At 36.3% G+C, this 22,813-nt stretch overlaps 2 protein-coding genes and 2 long non-coding RNA genes across 7 annotated transcripts in view; 2 read left to right on the forward strand and 2 right to left on the reverse strand.

The window, feature by feature from the left end:
- The first annotated feature begins 4,241 nt into the window (after positions 1-4,241).
- On the forward strand, positions 4,242-4,581 carry LOC131803884 (uncharacterized). The gene is made up of 2 exons (XR_009342814.1): positions 4,242-4,331; positions 4,400-4,581. It is a non-coding gene; the product is annotated as an uncharacterized LOC131803884 (long non-coding RNA).
- LOC131803883 (uncharacterized) lies at positions 4,304-4,917 on the reverse strand. The gene is made up of 2 exons (XR_009342813.1): positions 4,796-4,917; positions 4,304-4,726 (listed from the first exon to the last, which is right to left on the reverse strand). It is a non-coding gene; the product is annotated as an uncharacterized LOC131803883 (long non-coding RNA).
- A 4,280-nt stretch (positions 4,918-9,197) lies between these two features.
- LOC101890845 (uncharacterized) overlaps positions 9,198-22,813 on the reverse strand; it is a 30,439-nt gene continuing 16,823 nt past the window's right edge. For all 3 annotated transcript variants that reach the window (XM_059125713.1, XM_005187323.4, XM_005187322.4), the window contains one exon: positions 9,198-9,739. In XM_059125713.1, coding sequence (XP_058981696.1) covers positions 9,393-9,739 — 347 coding nt within the window. In that variant the 3' untranslated portion in view covers positions 9,198-9,392. The remainder of the gene's footprint in view (positions 9,740-22,813) is intronic.
- LOC101890672 (aarF domain-containing kinase 1) lies at positions 12,108-21,384 on the forward strand. Of its 2 annotated transcripts, none has more exons than XM_005187321.4 (3): positions 12,108-12,392; positions 19,541-20,810; positions 20,873-21,384. In XM_005187321.4, the coding sequence occupies exons 2-3, from the start codon at positions 19,605-19,607 to the stop codon at positions 21,212-21,214; spliced, it is 1,548 nt and encodes a 515-aa protein (XP_005187378.1). In that variant the 5' UTR covers positions 12,108-12,392; positions 19,541-19,604; the 3' UTR covers positions 21,215-21,384. The 2 variants fall into 2 exon arrangements, with proteins under 2 accessions (XP_005187378.1, XP_019893697.1); XM_020038138.1 differs by lacking the exon at positions 12,108-12,392 and adding an exon at positions 19,319-19,470.

Below are 22,813 nucleotides of genomic sequence, written 5' to 3' on the forward strand. Positions count from 1 at the left end.
GATTTTTCCTTGCATACTGATTTCCGAGAAAACTCTGGGATCTGAGGCAATACCAGTCACTCTCGAAATAGTTTCTATCAAATATCTTCGCTGCTCACGCCACTTCTTGGATTTTTGTCTCAATTCAATAATTTTTTTCGGGATTACAGTAAACTCTGAGTTAAAAATTCTCTCCTTGACCTTAGCATAATTTCTTTGGCGATTTTCTAATGGAATGTAATGCCTCTGACCTGCAGAAAAAATTTTCGATTCTACACTACTCTTATCTCTAAATATATTATCGTTGTTTTTTATTAAAATTCGGACGTTTTTGGGTGCTAATTCTTCCGATTCACAGGGTTCTCTGACGGGTGTGTTTCCCCTGTCACTTCCACACCCCTTCGGGAGTTTCCCTGTTGACAGACAGGACACTTTGGGGTTACTGTGTCCGGCTTCCCACACCTATAGCAGAACAATTTCCGGACTTCTACTGGACAGTCCATAAAAACATGCCCCTTTTCTCGACAGTTCCAGCAGATAATTGGAACTCTAATGTGGCTTTGTATCCGGATAGCTGACAGCTCTTCACCAATATTCTCCTCCGGTACTTCTACATGCTTTTCATAAATTTCATCATATATTTCATTTACTTGGCGGATAGGTCGCTGGGGGAACGTTACAGCTCTATTTTCGCGCCTAGGGAAATTTCTCTCAGCTTCAATACATTCTATTCGTAGCTGTTCAACCGACGAAATGGTCATCTGATATACATGTCGTTTTATATCTTCACGTATATTTCCCCTTAGGATCTTAATCATTTCGTACTCGTAAATAGGTTGAAGTAATCTAGATCGCAAAATTCCCATCTCGTGAAAATAACTATTGATGCTTTCATTTGGCCTTTGTTTCCTTTCTAACAAATCCCTGAGTATGTCGAATTTGGATTGTGGGGTTTGATACTGGCTTATCAGCGCTTCTTTAAGACCCATCCAATCGGTGTAAACATTACTTTGTCTATGCAGCCAATACCATTCTCTGGCTTGACCAGAAACCAGAAAGGCGAAATCCCTCAACACTTCAGACCATGGAATGTTATATTGAGCCTGCATGATCTCTAACCGCTTAATAAAATCCATAACTCTTAAGCCTTTCGGGTCACCACTGAAATTTAAACCAAGTTTATCAACTCGTATTCCTAGTGGTTCCACTCTAAACGTATTCGTTATCGGGCCAGTAAATTGATCTGATAATGGAGTTTGACTAGCACTCGGAAATTGGATAATTGGTGGCATATTCCTATTTACTGCGTCATTATTATTGTTTGACGTCGGATTAGCATTACTATTTGTAATAGAATTAGAGGCTATTGTAGCCGTTGGGGGTACAATTAATTGTTTACGCACAGTGTCGGATAGTTCTCTCATGCCTTTTGATAAAGAATCTATCATTTTCTTCACATCAGATATTTCTGTTTCGACCATTTTTTTAACTTTATCTTCCAATGACTTCTGGACAGACGCTGCTTCATCTTGTACTAGTCCATGTAAGTCGGAAGTAGTTGGACCATTATTATTCAAATTATCACTCACCGTTGGCACATGATTGGTGTTCTGATCTCTTCGCATTATCGTGTCTGCTAGATCGATAAATTGCAAAGCACTCATGTTCCTATCCTCATTCGCCATTTCGTCCGACCCTATTCGTCTTTGCTTACTCTGCTCTGGAAAATAAGTCGATCGGTTTAGGTCAAAATTTTCGGGTCTGTCTCTCTTATTTCTTTTACTATTGCGGGTATTGTAGATCATGACCTATACCCAAAATTTATCTTCTCATTTGTTATCAATTGAATCTCGGACGAAACCTTTTCTTGTAAGTAAGTTTTAAATTCAGTTAACCTTTTTTTTTTAAATATGAAACATTTGCAACACAAATACTTTTTATAAATACATTCAATTACAATTACACATACAAATTTTCAAATTTGATAATTACAACATAGATCTACGGGGGAAGTGTAATTTTCAGAAGCAGTGTGTGTGTGGTTTTTTTTTATTTATTTATTTTTTTATTATTATTATTATTTTTTTTTTTTTTTTTTTTTTTTTTTTTTTTAATAATAATTTTAGTGCCCTTTATGAGGTGTATGACTTTTCCCTTAGACATTCTTATACTTCTCATAAATTATAGTGCTTTGTTAACTTCGGGCCCCACGTTGGGCGCCATCTCTGTTATGTGTGCATATGCTCGGCATACGATTAGGCCATCCGACTGTCACAGAGACTCCCAGGGCTAGGGATCTCAACCCGCCAATGAGTGGAGCTTCCGAGCTAATTTATAATCTGAACCATGGGTGTACATACTATGACCAAACAGCGCGAAAAATGGCGTTACACCAGTTGCAGTATGAATCGATGTTCTTAAGGCGCACTCTATGTCTGTTAGATACAGGTCCCAATCTCTGTGGTCATTTTCTAGATATGCCCTAATCGCCGCCAATACTGATTGATTGACTCTCTCAGATGCATTAGACTGCGGAGCATATGGAGCTGTTTGGATATGATTGATTCCATATGTTTCAATCATGTCTTTGAAAGTTTTAGATACGAACTGTGCCCCATTGTCGGAATGTATCGTCTCGGGTACGCCAAACTTACGAAATATATCCTCAACCATAAATTTTACCACATTGGAAGCTGTTGCCTCTTTCATTGCCTTAAGAAATGTAAATTTGCTAAAGTGGTCCACCACTATAAATATAAAGGCGTTGCCACTTTTAGACCGGGGGTATTTCCCGAGGAAGTCAACGTAGAGTTTCTGGAAGGGAAGATTTGTCACGACTTCATTTCCGATCTGAGGCTGAGTATTTTCATTGGTAGGCTTTGTCTCTTTGCAAACAGTACATTTAGACACATATTGCCTAACCTGGGATACCATTAGAGGCCAGTAATATTTTTCTCTTAAACGAAAAATGGTTTTTGATATGCCTCCGTGAGCTGACGTAGTTTTATCATGGGCTTGCTCTATTAAAGAATGGGTCAAAGACTCTGGGACCCACAATTTCCACTGAAACTCTTGTGTTTCTGGGTTATAGGACTTGTGATCTCTTTTAAATACCATATTGTCGACAATCTTTAGATCGGGGAGATTCTCCTTTTTATTTGCTATAATTTCTCTAAGTTGTTTGTACGAATCACTTTCAAACTCGGTGGTCTCGAATTCAAAAACCCGATTCATGTCTATTTCGATGGGGGATATTTACCAGCATGAGGGGGAGGGCTTTGACCAGCCTGCTGTTCGGAGCTTATGCCCGGCATGAGACCTTCAGGGAGTGGGATGTCCCCACGTAAATGAGTAATGCGGCCGTGCACATCACCTCCGTCCTCGATTTTCTGGCCGAAGTTGAAGTTTTGTTGCAGGCCGTTCACATGCGGCGCAAAAAGGCAACAAATATATGGGGCCGTGTTTTTTGGCAAAACCTGTCCACAACCACCGCAGAAATTATCCCAATTCTGTTGGTAGTGCATCCCATAATTGGTCCTCAAATGGATTTGCTCAGTTTTCCTGGGTTTTTAGTGAGGATGGTGAGGATGCTTCGAGATTTCAATTTGCTTGTAATTTCTGCGGGGTGTGTAGTCCGGGTGGCGATGGGATCAAAATGCCGGAAATGGTTTGTTAGGGTTCGCTACGTACGAAATTAGGCTCGAACAGGGTTGAGTAAAAGAGTATTATAAAGGTAGTAAATGACAGGGTGACTCAGGCTAAGAAGTGACTAGGCAGCCCTATGATTGCTGAGTAGGTGGGAACCTACTATAAATATGATAAAAATTTTGTTTAGACACAATTTGAATGAATGATTATGAAAAAAAAAAGCGGCACGTTGAAATAAAAATTTAAGAAATATCAGAAGAATAGAAAAACAAAAGATTTCGAGAGAAATAATTAAAATGTTTTTGCTGATGTCTCGCTGCCGTATAAGGTTAAAGGAAATTGGCGTTGTTTGGGGTAATTGGCGAGTTGGTAACGTAAGTGAAAAGGGTTGGGCGAATAGTTAGACAGCCGTTGATTTTTAAATGAGAGACTCAGGGGTGAGGTGAAATGAGAATTCACAATAAAAAAAAAAAATGGCTATTGACAGTTGAAAAGAAAAAGGAATGAAAATTGAAAATGGTTCAGGAAAATGGTGTTTCGTGGAAAATGAGCGTCTGGCGGGATTCACTGAGAAGAGGGGTATAAAAGGCTGCGAGCATAAGAAAAGCCAAAGTTAAGAATAAGACGTTACCGGTGAAACTTAGCTAGAGAGCAGTGAAGAAGTGGAAAAATTTAATTTGTGTGTTGCGATTTTTTTTTATTGTGTAAGTAGTTTGTAACAGTGGTTTGTTGAGTATTGTGTTGTTATATGTGATGTGTGTTGCTCCAACAGGAATATTCCGGTGGTGTATCAAGCCTTTTTTGGAAGCACCGAAAATTGTCCGGTTTTGGTCAGCACAACGGCGGGAAATTGCCTTTTCTTTTTGGTAACGCAAGGTAGTGGCAAGTTGTCCACAGGAAAAAAAAGCCAAAAAAGTTACATTGAGGGTGTGGAGATTTGAATTGTAAACTGGCCAGCTGCAACTTTGAGCTTTTTGCTGTGCCGGTTATTGATCCCGCCCAGAACGCCGGCATTGTAAAAGGACCAGTCAACAAGTCCAGCTTCATTTGAGGGTTTGCCTGGCGTTCAAAATCTGTTTCCTCCGGAAAGAAGCGTAAACTGGAAGGAGAGATAAGAAGAATTAATCAATAACGTTATAAATCACTGCTCAGGTAAAAGGTGTCTTACCGTTGTGTTGTCCTTGATATATTTATATATATATATGTGACGTCCATAAAATTTGCTGTCTCCTTTTTTTGGAACTAAAAGAAAAGAAAAAAAGAGTTAATAATCATAAATTTCGAGAAAAAAAATATAATATTCAGTATAAAGATTTAGTAATAAGATAGGTTATAGTTCTTAGGATTTAAGTAATAATCAGTTTGTAAGGGAAAAATACCGCGTTTATTTTCAAAGGCTAGGAGGTGTTACAGTAAAATTATCTTGAGTCCTTGTGATTCGATCTGATAGTTTAGGCCGTGGAATTTTAGCGGCAATTAGGCCGGTTAAGAGAGCTCTTTTAGGTGGCTAGTAATTTCGTATAGACGCGTGAATATTGCGCGGGAAAAGCAAGGCAAAGGATAATATATTGGTTTCTACCGAGTAATTAAAGCCATAGATTTAAGAAAGCCCGGTATTATTCTTAATTTGTTTTTTTTTATACCATACAGTTTGTCAATTTTAGTGTAAGAAAAAAAATAGTAGAGAAAAAAATTAAGAAAATATTTAAAGCTAACTTATTTTTTTTTAATAAAATTAAAAATGATTCTTTTGTAAACAGTAGATACTAATATGTGTTGCTAAGTTTGTATAGCTTGGGGGGAAGGTGGTATGAAGTAAGTGTGTGATTCGAAGCGTGTGGCTCAAGGGGATTCAGAGAAACGCAAGAAATGGAAATACTGGATCCAGGTAGGGTGGGCGAGTGTGGGATCGATCCACCGAGATCCCTGTATGATGACTCCTATTTTGTATATCGTAGAGTAGAGCAATTGTAGTAAAGTCCCCTTTCAATGTTAGTGTGTTGGATTCGATTGGCGGGTTGAGATCCCTAGCCCTGGGAGTCTCTGTGACAGTCGGATGGCCTAATCGTATGCCGAGCATATGCACACATAACATATGTTGATGGTTCAATTACGAATAGCGCGTCTACCCTGTTACTGTTCACCGAACATTGCGAAACCTGGTCCTTGCAATCCACGAATAATTTGTTGTTTTCTCTGATTTCTTTGGACATGTTTGTAAATTTGAGTTAATAACAAAATTTTGGTTTTTATTTTTCAAAAAAAAAAAAAAAAAAAAAATTGTCTCAAAATTTAATTTAATACACTGTAATATATCAAAGCCAATAATCAATTAAGGATCAGTCCTCGGTAAAATTAAGAAAGTAAATCTGAGAATAAATCTAAGAAGAAATCTGAGATAGGAACCTGTTCCCAATGAAGTTAAATTTGACAAGGTAAATTACAGAAAAATGCTTAGCTGGATATTATTAATATTATTCGAAATGAGGTTATCTTGATTTTATAGAAAATCATAGAAAACCTATGGAGCTTCTCATAAATATTGAAAAATCAAACCATAATTTAATAAAAAAAACAAGTAAAAAAGCTGTAAGTTCGGCCGGGTCGATCTTTGAATACCTTCCATCATTTGGAACGATATGGGCAATTTTCAAAAAAAAAAAAAAAAAAAAATATTAATAAATAAAATCCGTTAAAAATTCTGTTAAAACCTTCAAAATAGCGAATGTCGCCGTTATAAACTGTCATAAACCATTACAATATTCAAATGCGAAACTTGAATAAAAAAATTCGGCGAATAATATAGATAAAATCATCAAAATACCGAATATCTGAGGGTATCGTTATATGGGGGCTATATAAAATACCGAATATAGGGAGGTTATCGTTATATGGTGGCTATACGAAGACGTGGACCTGCACAGACAATTTTCTGTCATAGGCCGTATTATCCATTACGAACTTCAAACGCCAAATTTGAAACAATTCCGGCGAATAATGTCGCTAAAATCATCAAAATACCGAATACAGGGAGATAACGTTATATGTTGGCTATACGAAGACGTGGACCTGCACAGACAATTTTCTGTCATAGGCTGTAGCATCTGTTACGAACTTCAAATACCAAATTTGAAACAATTCCGGTGAATAATGTCGCTAAAATCATCAAAATTCCGAATATCGGAGGGTATCGTTGTATGGGGGCTATACGAAGACGTGGACCTGCACAGACAAATTTCTGTCATAGGCTGTAGCATCTGTTACGAACTTCAAATACCAAATTTGAAACAAATCTGGTGAATGATGTCGCTAAAAACATCAAAATACCAAATATCGGAGGGTATCGTTATATGTGGACTATACGAAGGCGTGGACCTGCACAGACAATTTTCTGTCGGAGGCTGTAGTATCTATTACGAACTTCAAACGCCAAATTTGAAACAATTCCGGTGAATAGTGTCGCTAAAATCATCAAAATACCGAATATCGGAGGTTATCGTTATATGGTGGCTATACGAAGACGTGGACCGGCACAGACAATTTTCTGTCATAGGCCGTAGTATCCATTACGAACTTCAATTGACAAATTTGAAACAATTCCGGTGAATAATGTCGCTAAAATCATCAAAATACCGAATATCGAAGGTTATCGTTATATGGTGGCTATACGAAGGCGTGGACCTGCACAGACAATTTTCTGTCATAGGCTGTAGCATCTGTTACGAACTTCAAATACCAAATTTGAAACAAATCCGGTGAATGATGTCGCTAAAATCATCAAAATACCGAATACAGGGAGGTAACGTTATATGGTGGCTATAAGAACACGTGGACCTGCACAGACAATTTTCTGTCATAGGCTGTAGCATCTGTTACAAACTTCAAATACCAAATTTGAAACAAATCCGGTGAATGATGTCGCTAAAAACATCAAAATACCAAATATCGGAGGGTATCGTTATATGTGGACTATACGAAGGCGTGGACCTGCACAGACAATTTTCTGTCATAGGCTGTAGTATCCATTACGAACTTCAAACGCCAAATTTGAAACAATTCCGGTGAATAGTGTCGCTAAAATCATCAAAATACCGAATGAAGGGAGGTAACGTTATATGGTGGCTATACCAAAACGTGGACCTACTTCACCCATTCTCAGTACCAAAAGTCCTGCAGACATAATACTCATTTGAGTATGATTTTATCAACCTGCTTCATTTTGTTCGCAAAGCTAGAGTGATTTCCATAGACGGACAGAGGGATAGACGGACAGATGGCTAGAGAGGGCGTATATCATTTTATACAGCCAAAATGTGCCTCAGCGAAATAGCAGTTTTAGACCCTAGGTCTCTTTGGACCAAATCCTTTTCACGACATTTGAAGTCGATCTATCGTTGTCCGTCCGTCTGTCTGGCAGGCTGGTGCGCACGATAACTCTCGAAGCTAGTAACCGGCTTGGTGCAAACTTTGGTACATCGTAATATTATTATCAAACTTAGATCGAGTTCGGAGATGGGCAATATCGGTCCACTTCTTCCGATTTTGCTCCAACTCAAGTGCGAAAATGGAAAATATCGGTCCACTCCATCCAGTACCTCCTCCACAAAGGTCAACATTTTGAATAAATATAACTCTTATAAAATGTGATGTAAGTGTCCGATTGTCTTCAAATCACACACATCACAATATTTTTATTAGCCCAAGGTCTGGTGTAAAGATGGAACATATTGGTCCACTCCTTCTGGTATCTACCCCCCCCCCCCCCCCAAAAAGGGTGAAAATTCTAAATATCCATGAAGCTCATGGAACACAAAATAAACACCCGATTTCATTCAGGCTTGGCACATCTCAATATTTCCATCAACACAAGATCTGTTATACAGATGGTAGAGATAGGGCGCTTTCTTCTGGTACATTCTCCACATAAGGTTCAATATTTTGGAAAACTAAACGCTCAAGGAAAGCGAAGTAAGCATCCATCTCTCTTCAAATTTGAATATACAAACATTTTTGTTAACACCAGATCTGTTGTGAAATTTACATATGTCTGCAAAACCCTTCTGGTACCTCATCCACAAAGTAGCACAATTTTCAATACTTTTATCTGTCATAACTTGCGTAACAAGTCAGCGATTCTTTGTTATATTTATATTTACTCCCCACCAGAAGTATGAGATGAACATGGAATTTATGATTTCGCATAAAATTGGATATAAATATTCGATTTTCTTGTAATGTTGCCATACCAAAAAAATTTTTATCTATATCTGTTACCTTACGCATTTATCAAATTTTCCAAAAAAAAAATTCAAGTATACGAAGTAGTCGATAGAGTCCAGATCTGACACAGTGTAATATTTATACCAGCCTTAGGTCAGATACGAATTGATCAATATTAGCCAACAGCTTCGGAACCTCCCCCATAAAGGGTCAAAAGTCTGGGTGTATACATCTATCGGCAAATCCGACTGATAGTATTGTACATACTTGTTTTTTTTTTAACAAATTACATTTAGATGCACTTTTTTTATTCAGATAATTGCCATATTTTATTGTCGTAATATATGTTATGTTGTTGTTATTGTAATGCTACTATCGAAATCCAAGAGAAAAACAAAACCAAAAAATATAATTTATTAGATTATCATAATAATATTAAGCCAATAAGGAGTTGGATGAATGATAAATGCCAGAAATGGTTGGACTGTCATCTAGATATTCCAAAGAAAGAAAGAAAAACTAAAAAGGACATTTTCATCCAAATGTTATACAGCGTTGTTTGGATTTGTCTTTTCGTTGGCCACAATATCGATAACTGTTGTTGCCGGGGTTCCACTGGCCGTTGCAGCAGCAGTAGCTCCAGCAGCCTGATTTGTTGAGGCATTAACGGCGCCAGTATTTTCAATGGTTATGGTGGCAATGCCAGTATTGTTTGGACCATTTTCACTTGTTGCAGCTCCTCCTGCCGCCGCCGGTATTATGTCATCATAAGCTGGGGGACAATCTCCGGGACTCTTTGTGGGCGCCGCATTACAGCAGGTCTCTTCGTGTATGTTTAGAGTGGAGTTCGTGTTCATGTAACCGCTTTGAGCATTTTGACGGTTTTGACGGGCTAAAAAGAAATAAGAATAAACATGTTTGTATATTAGAAATTGTGTCAGCAAAAGATAATATTTCAAATTTTAAAAGACTAAAGGTGTGGGTACATAGGCAGCTTGAAGTTTTCGCGATGGGATATTTTGTGACATGTAAAGGTATGTCAGAAGCGCACGCGAATCCTCCCGTCGTTTTCTCTCATAATTTGACATTGATGTGCCTAGCCATGATGCAAAGCTGTTTATGTACCCACACCTTAATATCGGAACTAATTTCAAAATTAAAATGAAATTATAAAAAATGGTCCTTGTTTTTATCCACTCCTTAATGGGGATTTGGTAACGAGAAATTATATTGGGTGTCCTGGACTAACATTGATCCCGGAAAATTATTCCTCAGTTAACACAATGTATGCTAACATTATGATAACAGAGAATGTTACGTACCAAATTCACTCCCTCTCTCTTTGTTTTTAAGAAGCACACAGTTGCCTCCAAATAATCGAGTTATGACCAATGAAAGAAAATAGTTCATGAACAACGAATTACATCTTCCGATTATGTTTTTGGGAAAAAAATAATTTTTCATGCTATATCAATCTATTGAAGATATGTAAAATGATCAGCCCTGAACAGATCCTCCCTTCTTTTTAATAAATAATAAATAAAGGGTCAATAATTAAACGAACAATAACTTCCACCACGTAAATATCTAACCAGAATCAGCATTAAATTCTAAGACGACATTATTTGACGTAGAGCTTCAAAATTTGGCACAACAATGTGTATTATGTCCATAAAACGGTACCTCCCGATCAGAGGGCTGCAACGAGTATGCAAAAATTCAAGCATACTCGGTTTCTTACATGATTTTTGTTGATGCAGTCGTTTAGTTTGATCTGAATGAAATGACCGTTTTCGCTTCTGATCGAATCGAACGCTCAGTTTGAATCACTTCACTCACAATCAAACATGAGCGTTCGAGACGGTTTGATGTGTTCAGCAGCATGAGTTGATCGAACACATGAATGTAAATGAGCAATCACAACCGTGATTGTCTTCTTTGAATCGAGTTCGCTCAGCGTCATTGTTTATTCAACCATTTAATCAAGTTGGGACAGTTTATTTTGACTTTTTTTGATATTTGAAATGGAAGAATATTGCAATAGTGCGACCGAAATTGTTGCAAGTAGAAACTACACAGGTGTAGGTAAACGAAAAGGTCGAAGTTTGTGAAAAATCTTGACCAATATTGTAAAATAAAAAAAATATTTAAACATTTTTAGTTTTCTAAATACCACTGATGTGTTTCTTTATTAAAAAATTTAATTTTGTTTTTTTTTTTTTTTTAAATAAGTCACTGAAGTCTAACATACCAAAAACCCAAATAAAATGAAAACATTGTCTGTTTATTAAATATAATTTGCACCAATTTTTTATGGGGACAGCTTTTAGTTATGAAATCCTTTGTAAAATTACAATCATGATTTCGCTCAGTTTCGAACATTTGTGTTTTAATCAAATCAAATCACTCACTTAACTGGGATGAATCAAACCGACAAAGTTCCTCATGGATGATCGACCCGTTATGAACAATTCAACACAAGTTCGTAAACAAATAACTCATGTGAGCTGTTTGATTGCGATTACAAAACTTCGATCAATACATGTTTGATCACAAGTTTTTCGTTTGGCTTGAGTAACTCGAATGAACATGTTGCATCTGACCGACTGATTGACTTTGATTGTATTTCCACTGTGTGTGATCAAGCCTACTCAATCATACTCATTGCAGCCCTCTGCTCCCGATATTCAGTATTTTGATGATATTTGCTACATTTTTCCACGGATTTGTCCAAAAATTGGTATTTTGTAGTTCGTTATGGGTTCTAGCTTCTGTGTCGGAGCATAGTATGTATAGGTCCACGTATTCGTATAACCCCCACATAATGGTACCTCCGGATATTCAGTATTTTGATGATTTTTGTCACATTTTTCCACGGATTTGTCTAAAAATTTGTATTTATAGTTTATAATGGGTTCTAGCTCCGGAGGAAGAACCTCGATATGTGGGTCCACGCTTTCCTGTAGCGCACCATACAACAATGCCCTCCGATATTCGAAATTTTGATAATCCTAGTCACATTTACCCACGGAGATTTTGTAGATGACAATTCTTGAAGCATAAAATTGCCAGAGAGGTTCCCGTTTTGGTATGGCCCCCATACAACGGCCTCACTTACTTTATGGTTTTTTTGAAACACGCCTGAATTCAGAAATCTTTGAGTTTCTTTTATTCATAGAATATGAATACCCTTTTCCTTATAAATCGTCATTTTCCCCATAAACGTTTGTGTATATATCCGGAGTCTACTGTATTTCAAATCCATTACTGAAATTTTTCCGACCTGCGCATTGCTTAATTTAAGTTGCTCAGCGCCAGCCCCAATCAGTTATCTCTTGTCGTTGGGGCACACAACGTTGCCAAGTTGGAGAGCGCGGGCGGTCGCGTTGCGGTTAAAAACAGAAATATTAAAAAATAAATGCAATAAATAATAAAAAATGTGTTAACAATAAATAAAAGTTTCCGAATACCTGCACATCTTCTTTACCCCAAGAAAAAACTCCTCGTAAATAGCTTCCCAACAAATCCTCACAACTTTTTCAAAGGTAATGAGAAAAGCCACGAGAAAATTTTGTTAAATGCATTTATGTAATGTTAATAATTTATACCGAAAACACGTCACTCAACGTTGAACATATGAACCAACCGACAAACCCTCTTGAATTGTGGTGGAGCATTCTCGCACATTGGCCAGCAATTAGTTGCTTATTTAACAACAATTTCATCATTTCAACATTCATTGATTCATCCATCCATCCCATTCTTCTTTTTGTTGTCGTCGACGACCAAAATGTCAAAAAAGTTTGTAATAAATACTCTTTCATTGATATGCGTAAAGGCGCGTTCGTCAATAGGTCTGCCAACCCAGTGAAAGTTTTTAGTGCAAATATCCAATTCGATTTGACGACGATTACAAAAAGAAAACAATAAAAACAACAACAACGACGTGAAAAATGTAAACAATAACAAGGCCAGGCCTCTGTTAAAACGTGTTGCGTGGAGCAAGTGTTGTGTGAGAGTGAGTGAGAGAAACATTGGAGCGCCAAGTGTTGTAAATTACAAATTGTGATGCCAACTTTAAACATGATTAAAAACGTTGGTAGTTAAAAAATCGCAAATTGAAAGAGAAAAAAATATATATAAGACTACGAATGGGAAAAAAACGATTTATATGGGAAATACCATGAAAATAGATAGTGCAGAGATAAATAGAAAAAATGCACGGTTTGAAACCCTCCATCATAAAATGGAGGGCATATTCAATCTGCCATTTTGCTTGCTGCACATTGAATCATCATAATCTCTATAAAGTTACAAGTGAAGAGACCACTTGTACTATAAAAAACGAAGGAACAAAACAACTTCAAAGATTTATTTAGTCAACAAGTAAAAGCGCAATAAGTTCGGCAGGGGCGAACTTTGAATACCCTCCACCAAATGGAAGAAATTTTCAAATCTTCAAAAAAATAAAAATCCGTTGAAAAATACTGCTAATATCATAAAAACGCCGAATGTAAGGAGTTAAAATATATTGGGCCTGTACGAAAACGACGACCTGGAACTGCATATGTACCTTTCGGCTACACGTTGTAGCATACGAAATTTGAAACAATTCAGGAATATAGTGAGGTATCGGTATTCGGGACCAATTATCTGTGCAATTTTCTCTCATAGGATGTAGTACCCATTGGGAACTTCAAATTGCAATTTTAAAGCACGTCCAGTGAAAAGTGTGACACAAATCAACAAAATATCGAAAAATTTTAGGTACTGTTATATGGGGATTACATAAAAATTTAGACCTACATTGAGCGTTTTATGTAAGGATGTTTCTTAAATGTGGATTAAAATTGTGGCTAAAGCAGCCAAAAAAAAAAAAACTTAAATCTGTCGGCACTGTTATATGGGGGTTATACCAAAGAGTGGACCTGTATAGTCAATTTTCAAAGTCCTGCTGAACAAACACACATCTCAGTAAAATTTTATCAACTTACTTCATTTCTTTCGGAAGCTAGAGCGATTTTCACAGACGGACAGCGATGTCGACATAGAATTTTATTATGATCAAGAACGAAATGACAAACTTAATATAACCTCCATAGGGGTACATTATGTCCATACATACGTTGTTGTAAGCAGTTTGGTCACATTGCGATGACAGAAGACAATTGTGCAGCTCTCCATTACTTGGTTTGTTCCAGAACTGCAAGAATGTAAAAGTTTCTTTTTTGAACACGAAAAAAATAAAAAAATAATAGATTTTGCCGGTTCTAAAACAAACAACAACAACAACTTTAAATTAATTAAAAAGAAGGTAGATAAAATTAAAGCAATTAGCTTTAAAATAGTTTCCGTTTTTTAATATTTTTTTGTGAATAGTTGGCAAGCTATGATTTGCCTAATATCATTAGATTGTTTGTCTTGGGTCAGTTCAGTTTTGGAACAGACCCTAAATTTATATATGTTTTTATATTAATCCGACATTTCGAATATAAAACATTTTTCCACAATAACCGATTTGCCCTTTATGATATCAAAAAAAAAAAAATAAATAAATAAATAAATCAAAACTAGTAGATTTTTCCAAGTTCTGGAACAGACCAATAGTAAGTTGGCTTCATTAAAAGTAATCTAACTATCAATCACCTCTGGTTGCGAAATAATTAGATTAAAATATATTTAAAGTCAGTTGAATGGCCCGCAGGGAGTTAGGCACACCACAATTTTTTTTCAATCAATGAAAACTAAAAGTGCAAGCACATAAAGAGCTTTTTAGACTGACTTAAGTCCTCGGCTGGCTTTTTTTAGAAGAGAACAAAGGAGTGCAGGGCCAAAATCGAACTAAGCCAACCTAAGACTCCCTTGTTCCTCCACGAATAAGCCAGTCAGAAAAGCGTTTTATGTATTCTCACCTTAATTCGCATTCTTTTTCGACATTAAACAGCATTCTTTTTTCGATCGTTTTGTACTCCAAACAAAACCATAAACATTTCAATGCCAGAAATACACAATCAATACGATTTCCTTAATGTACTTCGGCTGTGAGTTGCCGAGCTGTAACGTTTGCGAACGAATCACCGGAAAACATTTGCCATCCAGCAGAGTACATTTCAGTTCTGATTTTTTTCCACTCATCTACACAAACAGACCAACATAAGAAACAAGTCCGTTATCTTAATTTCGGTTTTGTTTCGTTCTTCGAGAAAATACAGACCAAAACGATTGCAAACGTTTTCAATAGTTTATTTTCGTTCGCTGTGGAAAAGACCACATTTGCCTTGCTAAAAGCGACTTTTGTTTGCAACTTTGTCGACATTGGCAACATTGTTTTCTCAGCTGGCTCATTGGCACAGTGAGAGTGAGAAAAAGAGACAAATCAACTTGTTGGCATTGAGAGGCATTCAACATGCCAAGTATATTTTCAAATGAAGAAAATCTTTTATTGTAGAAATGACCGTTGCGACGGTTTTAAATCGACAGGTTAACATTTTAAATTGAATTTATCAAAGAAATAATGTTAAAAGCTCATGACTTCGATGGTTTAGATATTTGATGGATGACAGATAGAGATATCTTATCACAACTACTTATATGTATTTTTGCATTAATTGGGAAATATTTAAGCAAATTTTGCAAGTAACTTTCATGGTTGCCTTTTTACCATTGTTCAACAGGAGTTTGTCCAGTAAAGGTAATTAGTAAGTTTAAAATTGGTTCATAATTAAAAAAATATATATGGCACACAGTCCGAGTTCATTGTCAGGTCAAAGTTATTGATTGCATTGACATTGTCGTTGTGTTGTGTTTTTTTTTTGGGTAAAAATAGCTATATTTTAAATAATTAATATTATTAATTTGCCAAATGCACAACATGAATCAGCAATACTGATTAATATTTTACATATTTAAAAAAAAAAGATACTAACAAAAAAACCATCTTCTAATTTTGGCTATTTCAAACAAAAGTTCAAGTTCATTGTTTGCCGCCTTTGCATGCATAATTTTTCGCATAATTATCATCTCTATTTGAACTTTTTTCTCCTTTCGATGTTTTTATTTATGTTAGCAGATATAGGTTTTGAGTTCAATAGTGTTTGAAGATGAGAGGGTAGAGTGAGGTGGGGGCATAGCAATACTATGATTCATTATCATTATGAGGTTGATGTTGATGATGACAACGATGGAAGAACAAGAAAAGACAAAATTAATACCTGTAGATAAAAATAAAATAAATTTTGAATTTCTTATCAGTGGCTGATGAGTAGACTGGCGAAGGAAGACCTCAGCTATAGCAACAATGCTGGGGTGGAGGTTGATTGTTTGTACAAAATGACGTCTATGTGAAAGATCCAGGTCACATTTAAATTAACATATTTGAATAATTTATAGCCAGGGGGGAGGTTTAGGGGAAGGATTTTAAAGAAAAATTATAATCTGAGTTCCAGTAGTTGCGATGTGTAGTATTTGGTGTAAATGATTTATTCCACTTAATAGGTGTACATTATGATTATGATTTTTCAAAATGTTAACCTTTTAACGGGGAGGTAGCAGAAAGTGTGGACCATTATATACCATCTTCACACTGAATAAAATATGAACAAATATATTTAGATGTACAAATTTTAAAGGAAATTCTGGCAAAAATTAAACTTTTTGGAGAATAATAAACTTTTTTAATTATTAAAAATTTGACATCTTTGTGGGGGAGGTACCAAAAGGAGTGGTCCGCTATTTCCAGTCTTCACACCAGATCTTCTGTTGGTAGAAATATTCCCATGTGTAAATTTTGAAAGGAATCGGATGCTTATTTTGCATTTTAGAAACGTTTTGGTTATTCAAAATGTGGGTGAGTTAATTGAAGGAGTGGTTCGCTATATCTCATCTTCATACCAGATCTCTTGTTTATGGGTATATTCCAATGTGTGAAGTTTGAAGAGAATTGGAAGCTCTTTCGCATTTCGCATATTACTGGAAGAATTGGAAGCTCTTTGGCATTTCGCATATTACTAAGCGTCTTGGTTATTCAAAATGTTGACCCATTTGTGGGGGAGGTACTCGATGGTGTGGTCCGCTACATCCAACCTTTACACCAGAACTAGAGTTCAAGAAAATATTTCAATGTGAGAAATTTCAAAAGAATCTGATGCTTACTTCTCGTTTTATGGGAGATTTGGTTATTAAAAATTTTTACCCCTTTGTGGGGGAGGTACCACAAAAAGTGGACCGATAAAATCGCTATTCGCTCTTTGGCTCAGAAAAATATTGAGAAATACCAAGTTTGAAAGGAATCGCTGACTTGTTTCGAATGTTATGAGAAATATGATTATTCAAATTTTTGACCTCCTTGTGGGGGAGGTACCAAAAGGATTGGTCCGCTACTTCCCATCTCTACACCAGATCTTGTGTTGCTAGAAATATTGGGATGTTTCAAATTTGAAGAAAATCGTATACTTATTTGGCATTTTAGGAGCGTTTTGGTTATTCTGAAATTTGACCCCATTGTGGGGGAGGTACTCGAAGGAGTGGTCCACTACCTCCGATCTTTTTACCAGATTTTGTGTTGCTAGAAATGTGGGGATGTTTAAAATTTGAAGAGAATCGAATACATATTTGGCATTTTAGAGTCGTTTTTAATATTCAGAATTTTGACCCCCTTTGGCATCTTTATACCGGATCTCGTGTTGATAGAAATATTCCAACGTGTGAAGTTTGAAAAGAATCAGATGATTATTTGGCATTCTAGAAGCGTTTTGGTTATTCGAAATTTTGATCCCTTTTTGGGGGAGGTAGAACAAAGAGTGGACCGATATTATCCATTCTTACACTCGACTTGGCACTGATAACAATATTAATGGCCCGATTATGGATAACAACTATCGTTGAGTGGCGTTGCCAGTTGCGAAAATTGCATTATGTATGGCAACTTTCAACTGAAGTTGCGAATTTCAGTTGCTACAGCGCCCATATTTGAGCAACCATCTATTTGCAGTTGCAGTGAACGTTTTCAAAGAAGAAACAGTAAAATTGAGAGGAGAGATTTTGAGATTTTTTAGCTTCACTAAATCATTTTGCATATCATTTTAGATTAAATATGGTGAAAGTAACAACAAAACATCAGTTCGAAATACTTATAGAAAAAGTGCGTCTATCGCCGTTGGAGCAAACCACAAACTTTTAGAAGTGGAGGAATTGCTGTTCATCTATAGCATATTTTGAAGTCATATTTAAGAGTCTCCACTATGTATACTACGGCATCTTTTGGAAGCCGAAAATACGCCTTAAACCTGAAATAGTTACATGATTATTCAGACCATTCCGACGTGACATATACTTACAGCACCGATGGCAATTCCAACGGATTTTAATTATCTCTCAAGCTTCGTCGAATAGAACATTTTCTTCTTCATCAAAAAATAATTCCACTGAACTTATTATTTTAAAACTCTTTTATTGTTTAAATTGTGTTTTGTTATTTCGAATTTATTAACATTTTTGAAGTTTAGATTTCGCAAGATGGAAAATACACTGATCGATAACACGTTTATCGACAACTCAATTGGGTTGCCTTCTATAATACAACATTTTAGTTCAGTCGCGCTGACAATTGATAACGCAACCCAAGTTTGGTGGCAATGCATAATCGAGCCATAAGTTTTGCAAAGTTTAAACAAAATCGAATGATCATTTTCTTTCTATGAGGCAAATTATTTTCTTTGAAAATCTCGAGTTTTTATCTGTGAGATATTAAAAAGTGTGGACCGATATTGCCCATCCGAACCCGAACTGAATAAAAGATTGATAATAATATAGCCAGAAAGGTGAGCGGTCAGACGGACGTATCCCGTGAAGTCGACTTCAAATGCCCTGAAACGAGTCTCGTCTATAGAGACCTGGGCTCTAAAACGATGGGACACGTTTTGACCGTATCAAATGATATAAACCCTAGATAAAAAAAACCGTAGCCATAGGCCTAAGCATATAAAATTTTCACATCACCATCGAAACAGCTGACTATAGATCAGCTGATCAAACTTTACTTAACTCTCGGTGCTTTAACTGTCAAAATCCCTCTGTACTCGCTCTCATTTACTATTGCTCTGTTTAGAACCAGTAAGGATTGTTCTGTTCCAGCACTCGTGGGAATGCAAGAATTTACTGCGATGACCAATTTTTCCTTTATAATATTAAAAAAAATAGCAAAACTAGTCAATTCTTGCAGGTTCTGTACCCTGTATTTGTTAGTCATAGAATAAGATTAATAGCTTATTCAGAATTTGGTTCAATTTGTTGTTTTTTCGTTTTTATGTTGGAAAATCTAATAACTTATTACATCAAGATCTAAAACAAACGATGTATTTTGAGACATTTTTTTTAGAGGTTATGTCTAAAACCAGTTTAACATGGTTTAAGTAATGTAAACGATTAACACAAACAATAACCAAAATTCATCTCTCCACCATTAGACCGTTATTTCGCTCTCCAATTCATGCACACAAACATCACTCTTCCAATCTATTGTCAAAAACCATTTACCAACCAAACATTAAAACAAGACCGGGTCACAGACGCATTTAATATATGCAGCACCGCACTCAACCTCAACCCCCCTCTCTACGCCGTTTTGTATTAACATCTTCTTCCACAGATGACAACAAATTTTATTAATTTCATCTTGTTTTGTTTACTATTTTAGTGTCTCTTCAACCTTTGAAGGTGTCACATCTCCCAACGAGAAGAAACACAACCGCAGCGGGGAGATGATACGACGCGTCTTAACCTACAGTGTGCTGGGAGCCAGTGCCGTTGGCACGGGTTTGAGTCTGCATACCAACGATTACGACATCAATTCCCTGGGCATTGTTCGGCTGAGTCGTTCAGCGGTGGCCGTTATCGATGTGGCCATGACATACAAACGTGAGCTGTACTATCGGGAATGGGATAAAAACTCACCGGAATACAAGGCCGAGAAAAGCCGTGTCCACACCATGGCGGCGCAGAGATTGCTACAGCTGATATGTGTCAACAAGGGCGTGTACATTAAGGTGGGCCAACACATTGGAGCCCTGGACTATTTGCTGCCCAAGGAGTTTGTACAGACCATGAAGGTGTTACACTCAAATGCTCCACAAAATCCCATTGAAGATTTGTACAAGGTCATTAAACAGGATTTGAAACGGAATGCCGAAGATATATTCGATGATTTTGAAAGGGAGCCATTGGGCACAGCCTCATTGGCACAGGTGCACAAGGCCAAACTGAAGACGGGTGAAGTGGTGGCCGTTAAAGTACAACATCCCTATGTTAAGGGCAATTCCCGGGTAGATATGGCCACCATGGAGTTGGCTGTAAAAGTCTTGGCTCTTATATTCCCCGACTTCAAAATCCAATGGCTGGTGGATGAGTCGAAGAAGAACTTACCCATCGAATTGGATTTCCTCAATGAGGGTAAAAATGCCGAAAAGGTACAGCAGCAATTTCAAAAATACAAATGGCTACGGATACCCCATATCCATTGGGATTTTTGTTCCCCCAGGGTTTTGGTCATGGAATACATTGAAGGTGGCCAGGTCAATGATTTGGAATACATAAAACGCAACAATATCAATCCATTTTCCATTGCCAATAAAATTGGTCAACTCTATTCGGAAATGATATTCAATACCGGTTTTGTGCACAGTGATCCTCACCCGGGTAATATTTTGGTACGCAAACAACCCGGCAAAGATGTGGAAATAATTCTACTCGATCATGGCCTGTATGCCAATCTCACCGACAAGTTCCGCTATGATTATTCCAAATTGTGGCTGAGCATCTTGAGTGTGGATCGTGTGGGCATGAGAAAGTATTCACAGAATTTGGGCATAAAAGGTGATCTGTATGGACTGTTTGCCTGCATGGTGACGGGACGGCCGTGGGAGACCCTGGCCAAGGGAGTCAACAAAGTTAAATATTCCAAGGAAGAGGTGGGTTATATATTACCTAACTTAATTCGTTAGCTAATTGTTTTCCCCCTCTCTCATTACAGAAAGATACCCTACAACAAAACACCTCACTTGTACTACCTCACATCTCGGATGTTCTGGAACAGGTTGATCGACAAATGTTGTTGATTTTGAAAACCAATGATTTGATACGCGGCATCGAGTCGACACTGCACACACAAAATCGCATGACCTCATTCTGGGTAATGTCCAAGTGCTGTCTACGTTCCTCGTTCGGTGAAGAGAAGACGCTGGCCAAAACTAAGACAAAACGCCTGGGACTCGTATTGCGGGAACGATGGGAAATATTTAAATTAAATGTATATTATTTATATTTGGGTCTACTTAATTTTGGACTAATGGCTGCCATCAAGGAGTTACTTTGACACTGAATGCCAGGATGAACAAATGTGAAATACTATTTTTAATTTTAAGTAGCTATTGTTTTTTTTTTTAAATATGTAATTTTTTTAAATACGATATTTTGATATTCACTTAAGTGTAATTTATTTTTGTAAAATAAATTGTAATTAAAGCTTTGTAATATACGAACAAACAGGTGGAGAACAACGACAGGATTTAAAGTAGAGGTGGTTGGAAATGTTTTTTTTTAAAAAAAAAACATATTTTCAGGGACTGTCAGTGCTAAAAAAATGTATTTAATTTTTTAGAAATTATTTTTAGGGACTTAGTTGTAAAAAACATTGACTTTTAAAAATATACCTTCTCAGGGACCACAGGCCTATAAACGTAGATTTTATGACAGTGTTTTTTTAACACAATACAACGAAGATTCTTTTTAAAAACATTTGTACCAAAACTATCAGGGCCTTAATCGATAATTTTTTGAGATTTTTATACAAGGATTGTCAGGGTAAAAAACGATATTTTATTAAGAAATTTATACAGGACAAGCAAACTTGGACATTTATGAATTCTTTCATGGCTTTTTAAGGCAATGGGTTGGATCTTTTTAAGAATTTTTATTCAGCGACTATCAGTCTATTAGTTTGGATTATTATTCTGCAAAATTTGCACTCTTGTCTAATTTTAAGTACTATCAAATTACAATAGGAAAATTTATTTTATTTAAGAATAATATTTTACCCAAGGACTTTCATGGTTAAAGACGAGGATTTTTGTAAAAATTTCATTCAGACAACAATTATTGATTTTTTAGGAATTTTCAGAACTCTCACCCAAGGAATTTCATGTTGAAAAAAGAGGATTCTTTAAGAATTTTATTCAGACAACAAACGTGGATTTTTAAATTTTTATTTTTTTTTCAGGAATATTTTATAACACTTTCCCAGTGCTTGAGGGGCCATTTACCCCGAATTTAAGAATTTTTATTCGAGGGTCATTAGACCCCAAAACGAGATTTTTACTAGGTTTTATTCAAGCATCATAAGACCACAGTACGTGGATTTTAGGAGCTTTTATCCAGAAACCATTAAGGAATTTTTATTTAAGGACGTCCAAAAATAACATTAATTTGTTTTAAGATTTCGTATTCAACGAACTCAAAAAGTAGATTTTTAAGAAGTTTTATTGGAACCACACCACTTTGATTTTTTTGAATATTACTTCAAGGACTATGAAGCTTTATTCAAGCATCATAAGACCACAGTACGTGGATTTGTAGGGGCGTTTTATCCAAAAACCATCTGTCCACTAACGTGGTATTTTTATAATTTTTTCTTGACTGACTACCACATTAACAAGCTTGGATATTTCAAAAATATTTTTTCGATGTCTATAAGAAGCTCAGTTTAAGTTTCCTAAGGAACATTTGAAAATCTATCAATTTTTATTTTTTTTTTTAACATTTTTTAAATTGAGTATTCGATTTTGTAATAGTGTGTATCCACCGGTACTAAAATCGCGATTTTTTTAGAGATTTAAAAAAATATCTTTTTTGGCAGTAGAATTGAGATCGAGGATTTTTTTAAAACCTCATATGAAGCACTTTCAGAATAAAATCA

The sequence above is a fragment of the Musca domestica genome, unplaced genomic scaffold (assembly GCF_030504385.1).
Source record: "Musca domestica strain aabys unplaced genomic scaffold, Musca_domestica.polishedcontigs.V.1.1 35, whole genome shotgun sequence".
NCBI classification, from domain to species: Eukaryota; Metazoa; Arthropoda; class Insecta; order Diptera; family Muscidae; genus Musca; species Musca domestica.

What these genes read in the sequence shown, in the direction of transcription:
- LOC101890672 (XM_020038138.1), top strand. Translation starts at nt 19,334, where the DNA reads ATGCACACAAACATCACTCTTCCAATCTATTGTCAAAAACCATTTACC. An exon ending in CCCCCTCTCTACGCCGTTTT is followed by an intron (nt 19,471 to 19,540) that starts GTATTAACATCT and finishes TTACTATTTTAG; the next exon opens with TGTCTCTTCAACCTTTGAAG. An exon ending in TTAAATATTCCAAGGAAGAG is followed by an intron (nt 20,811 to 20,872) that starts GTGGGTTATATA and finishes CTCTCATTACAG; the next exon opens with AAAGATACCCTACAACAAAA.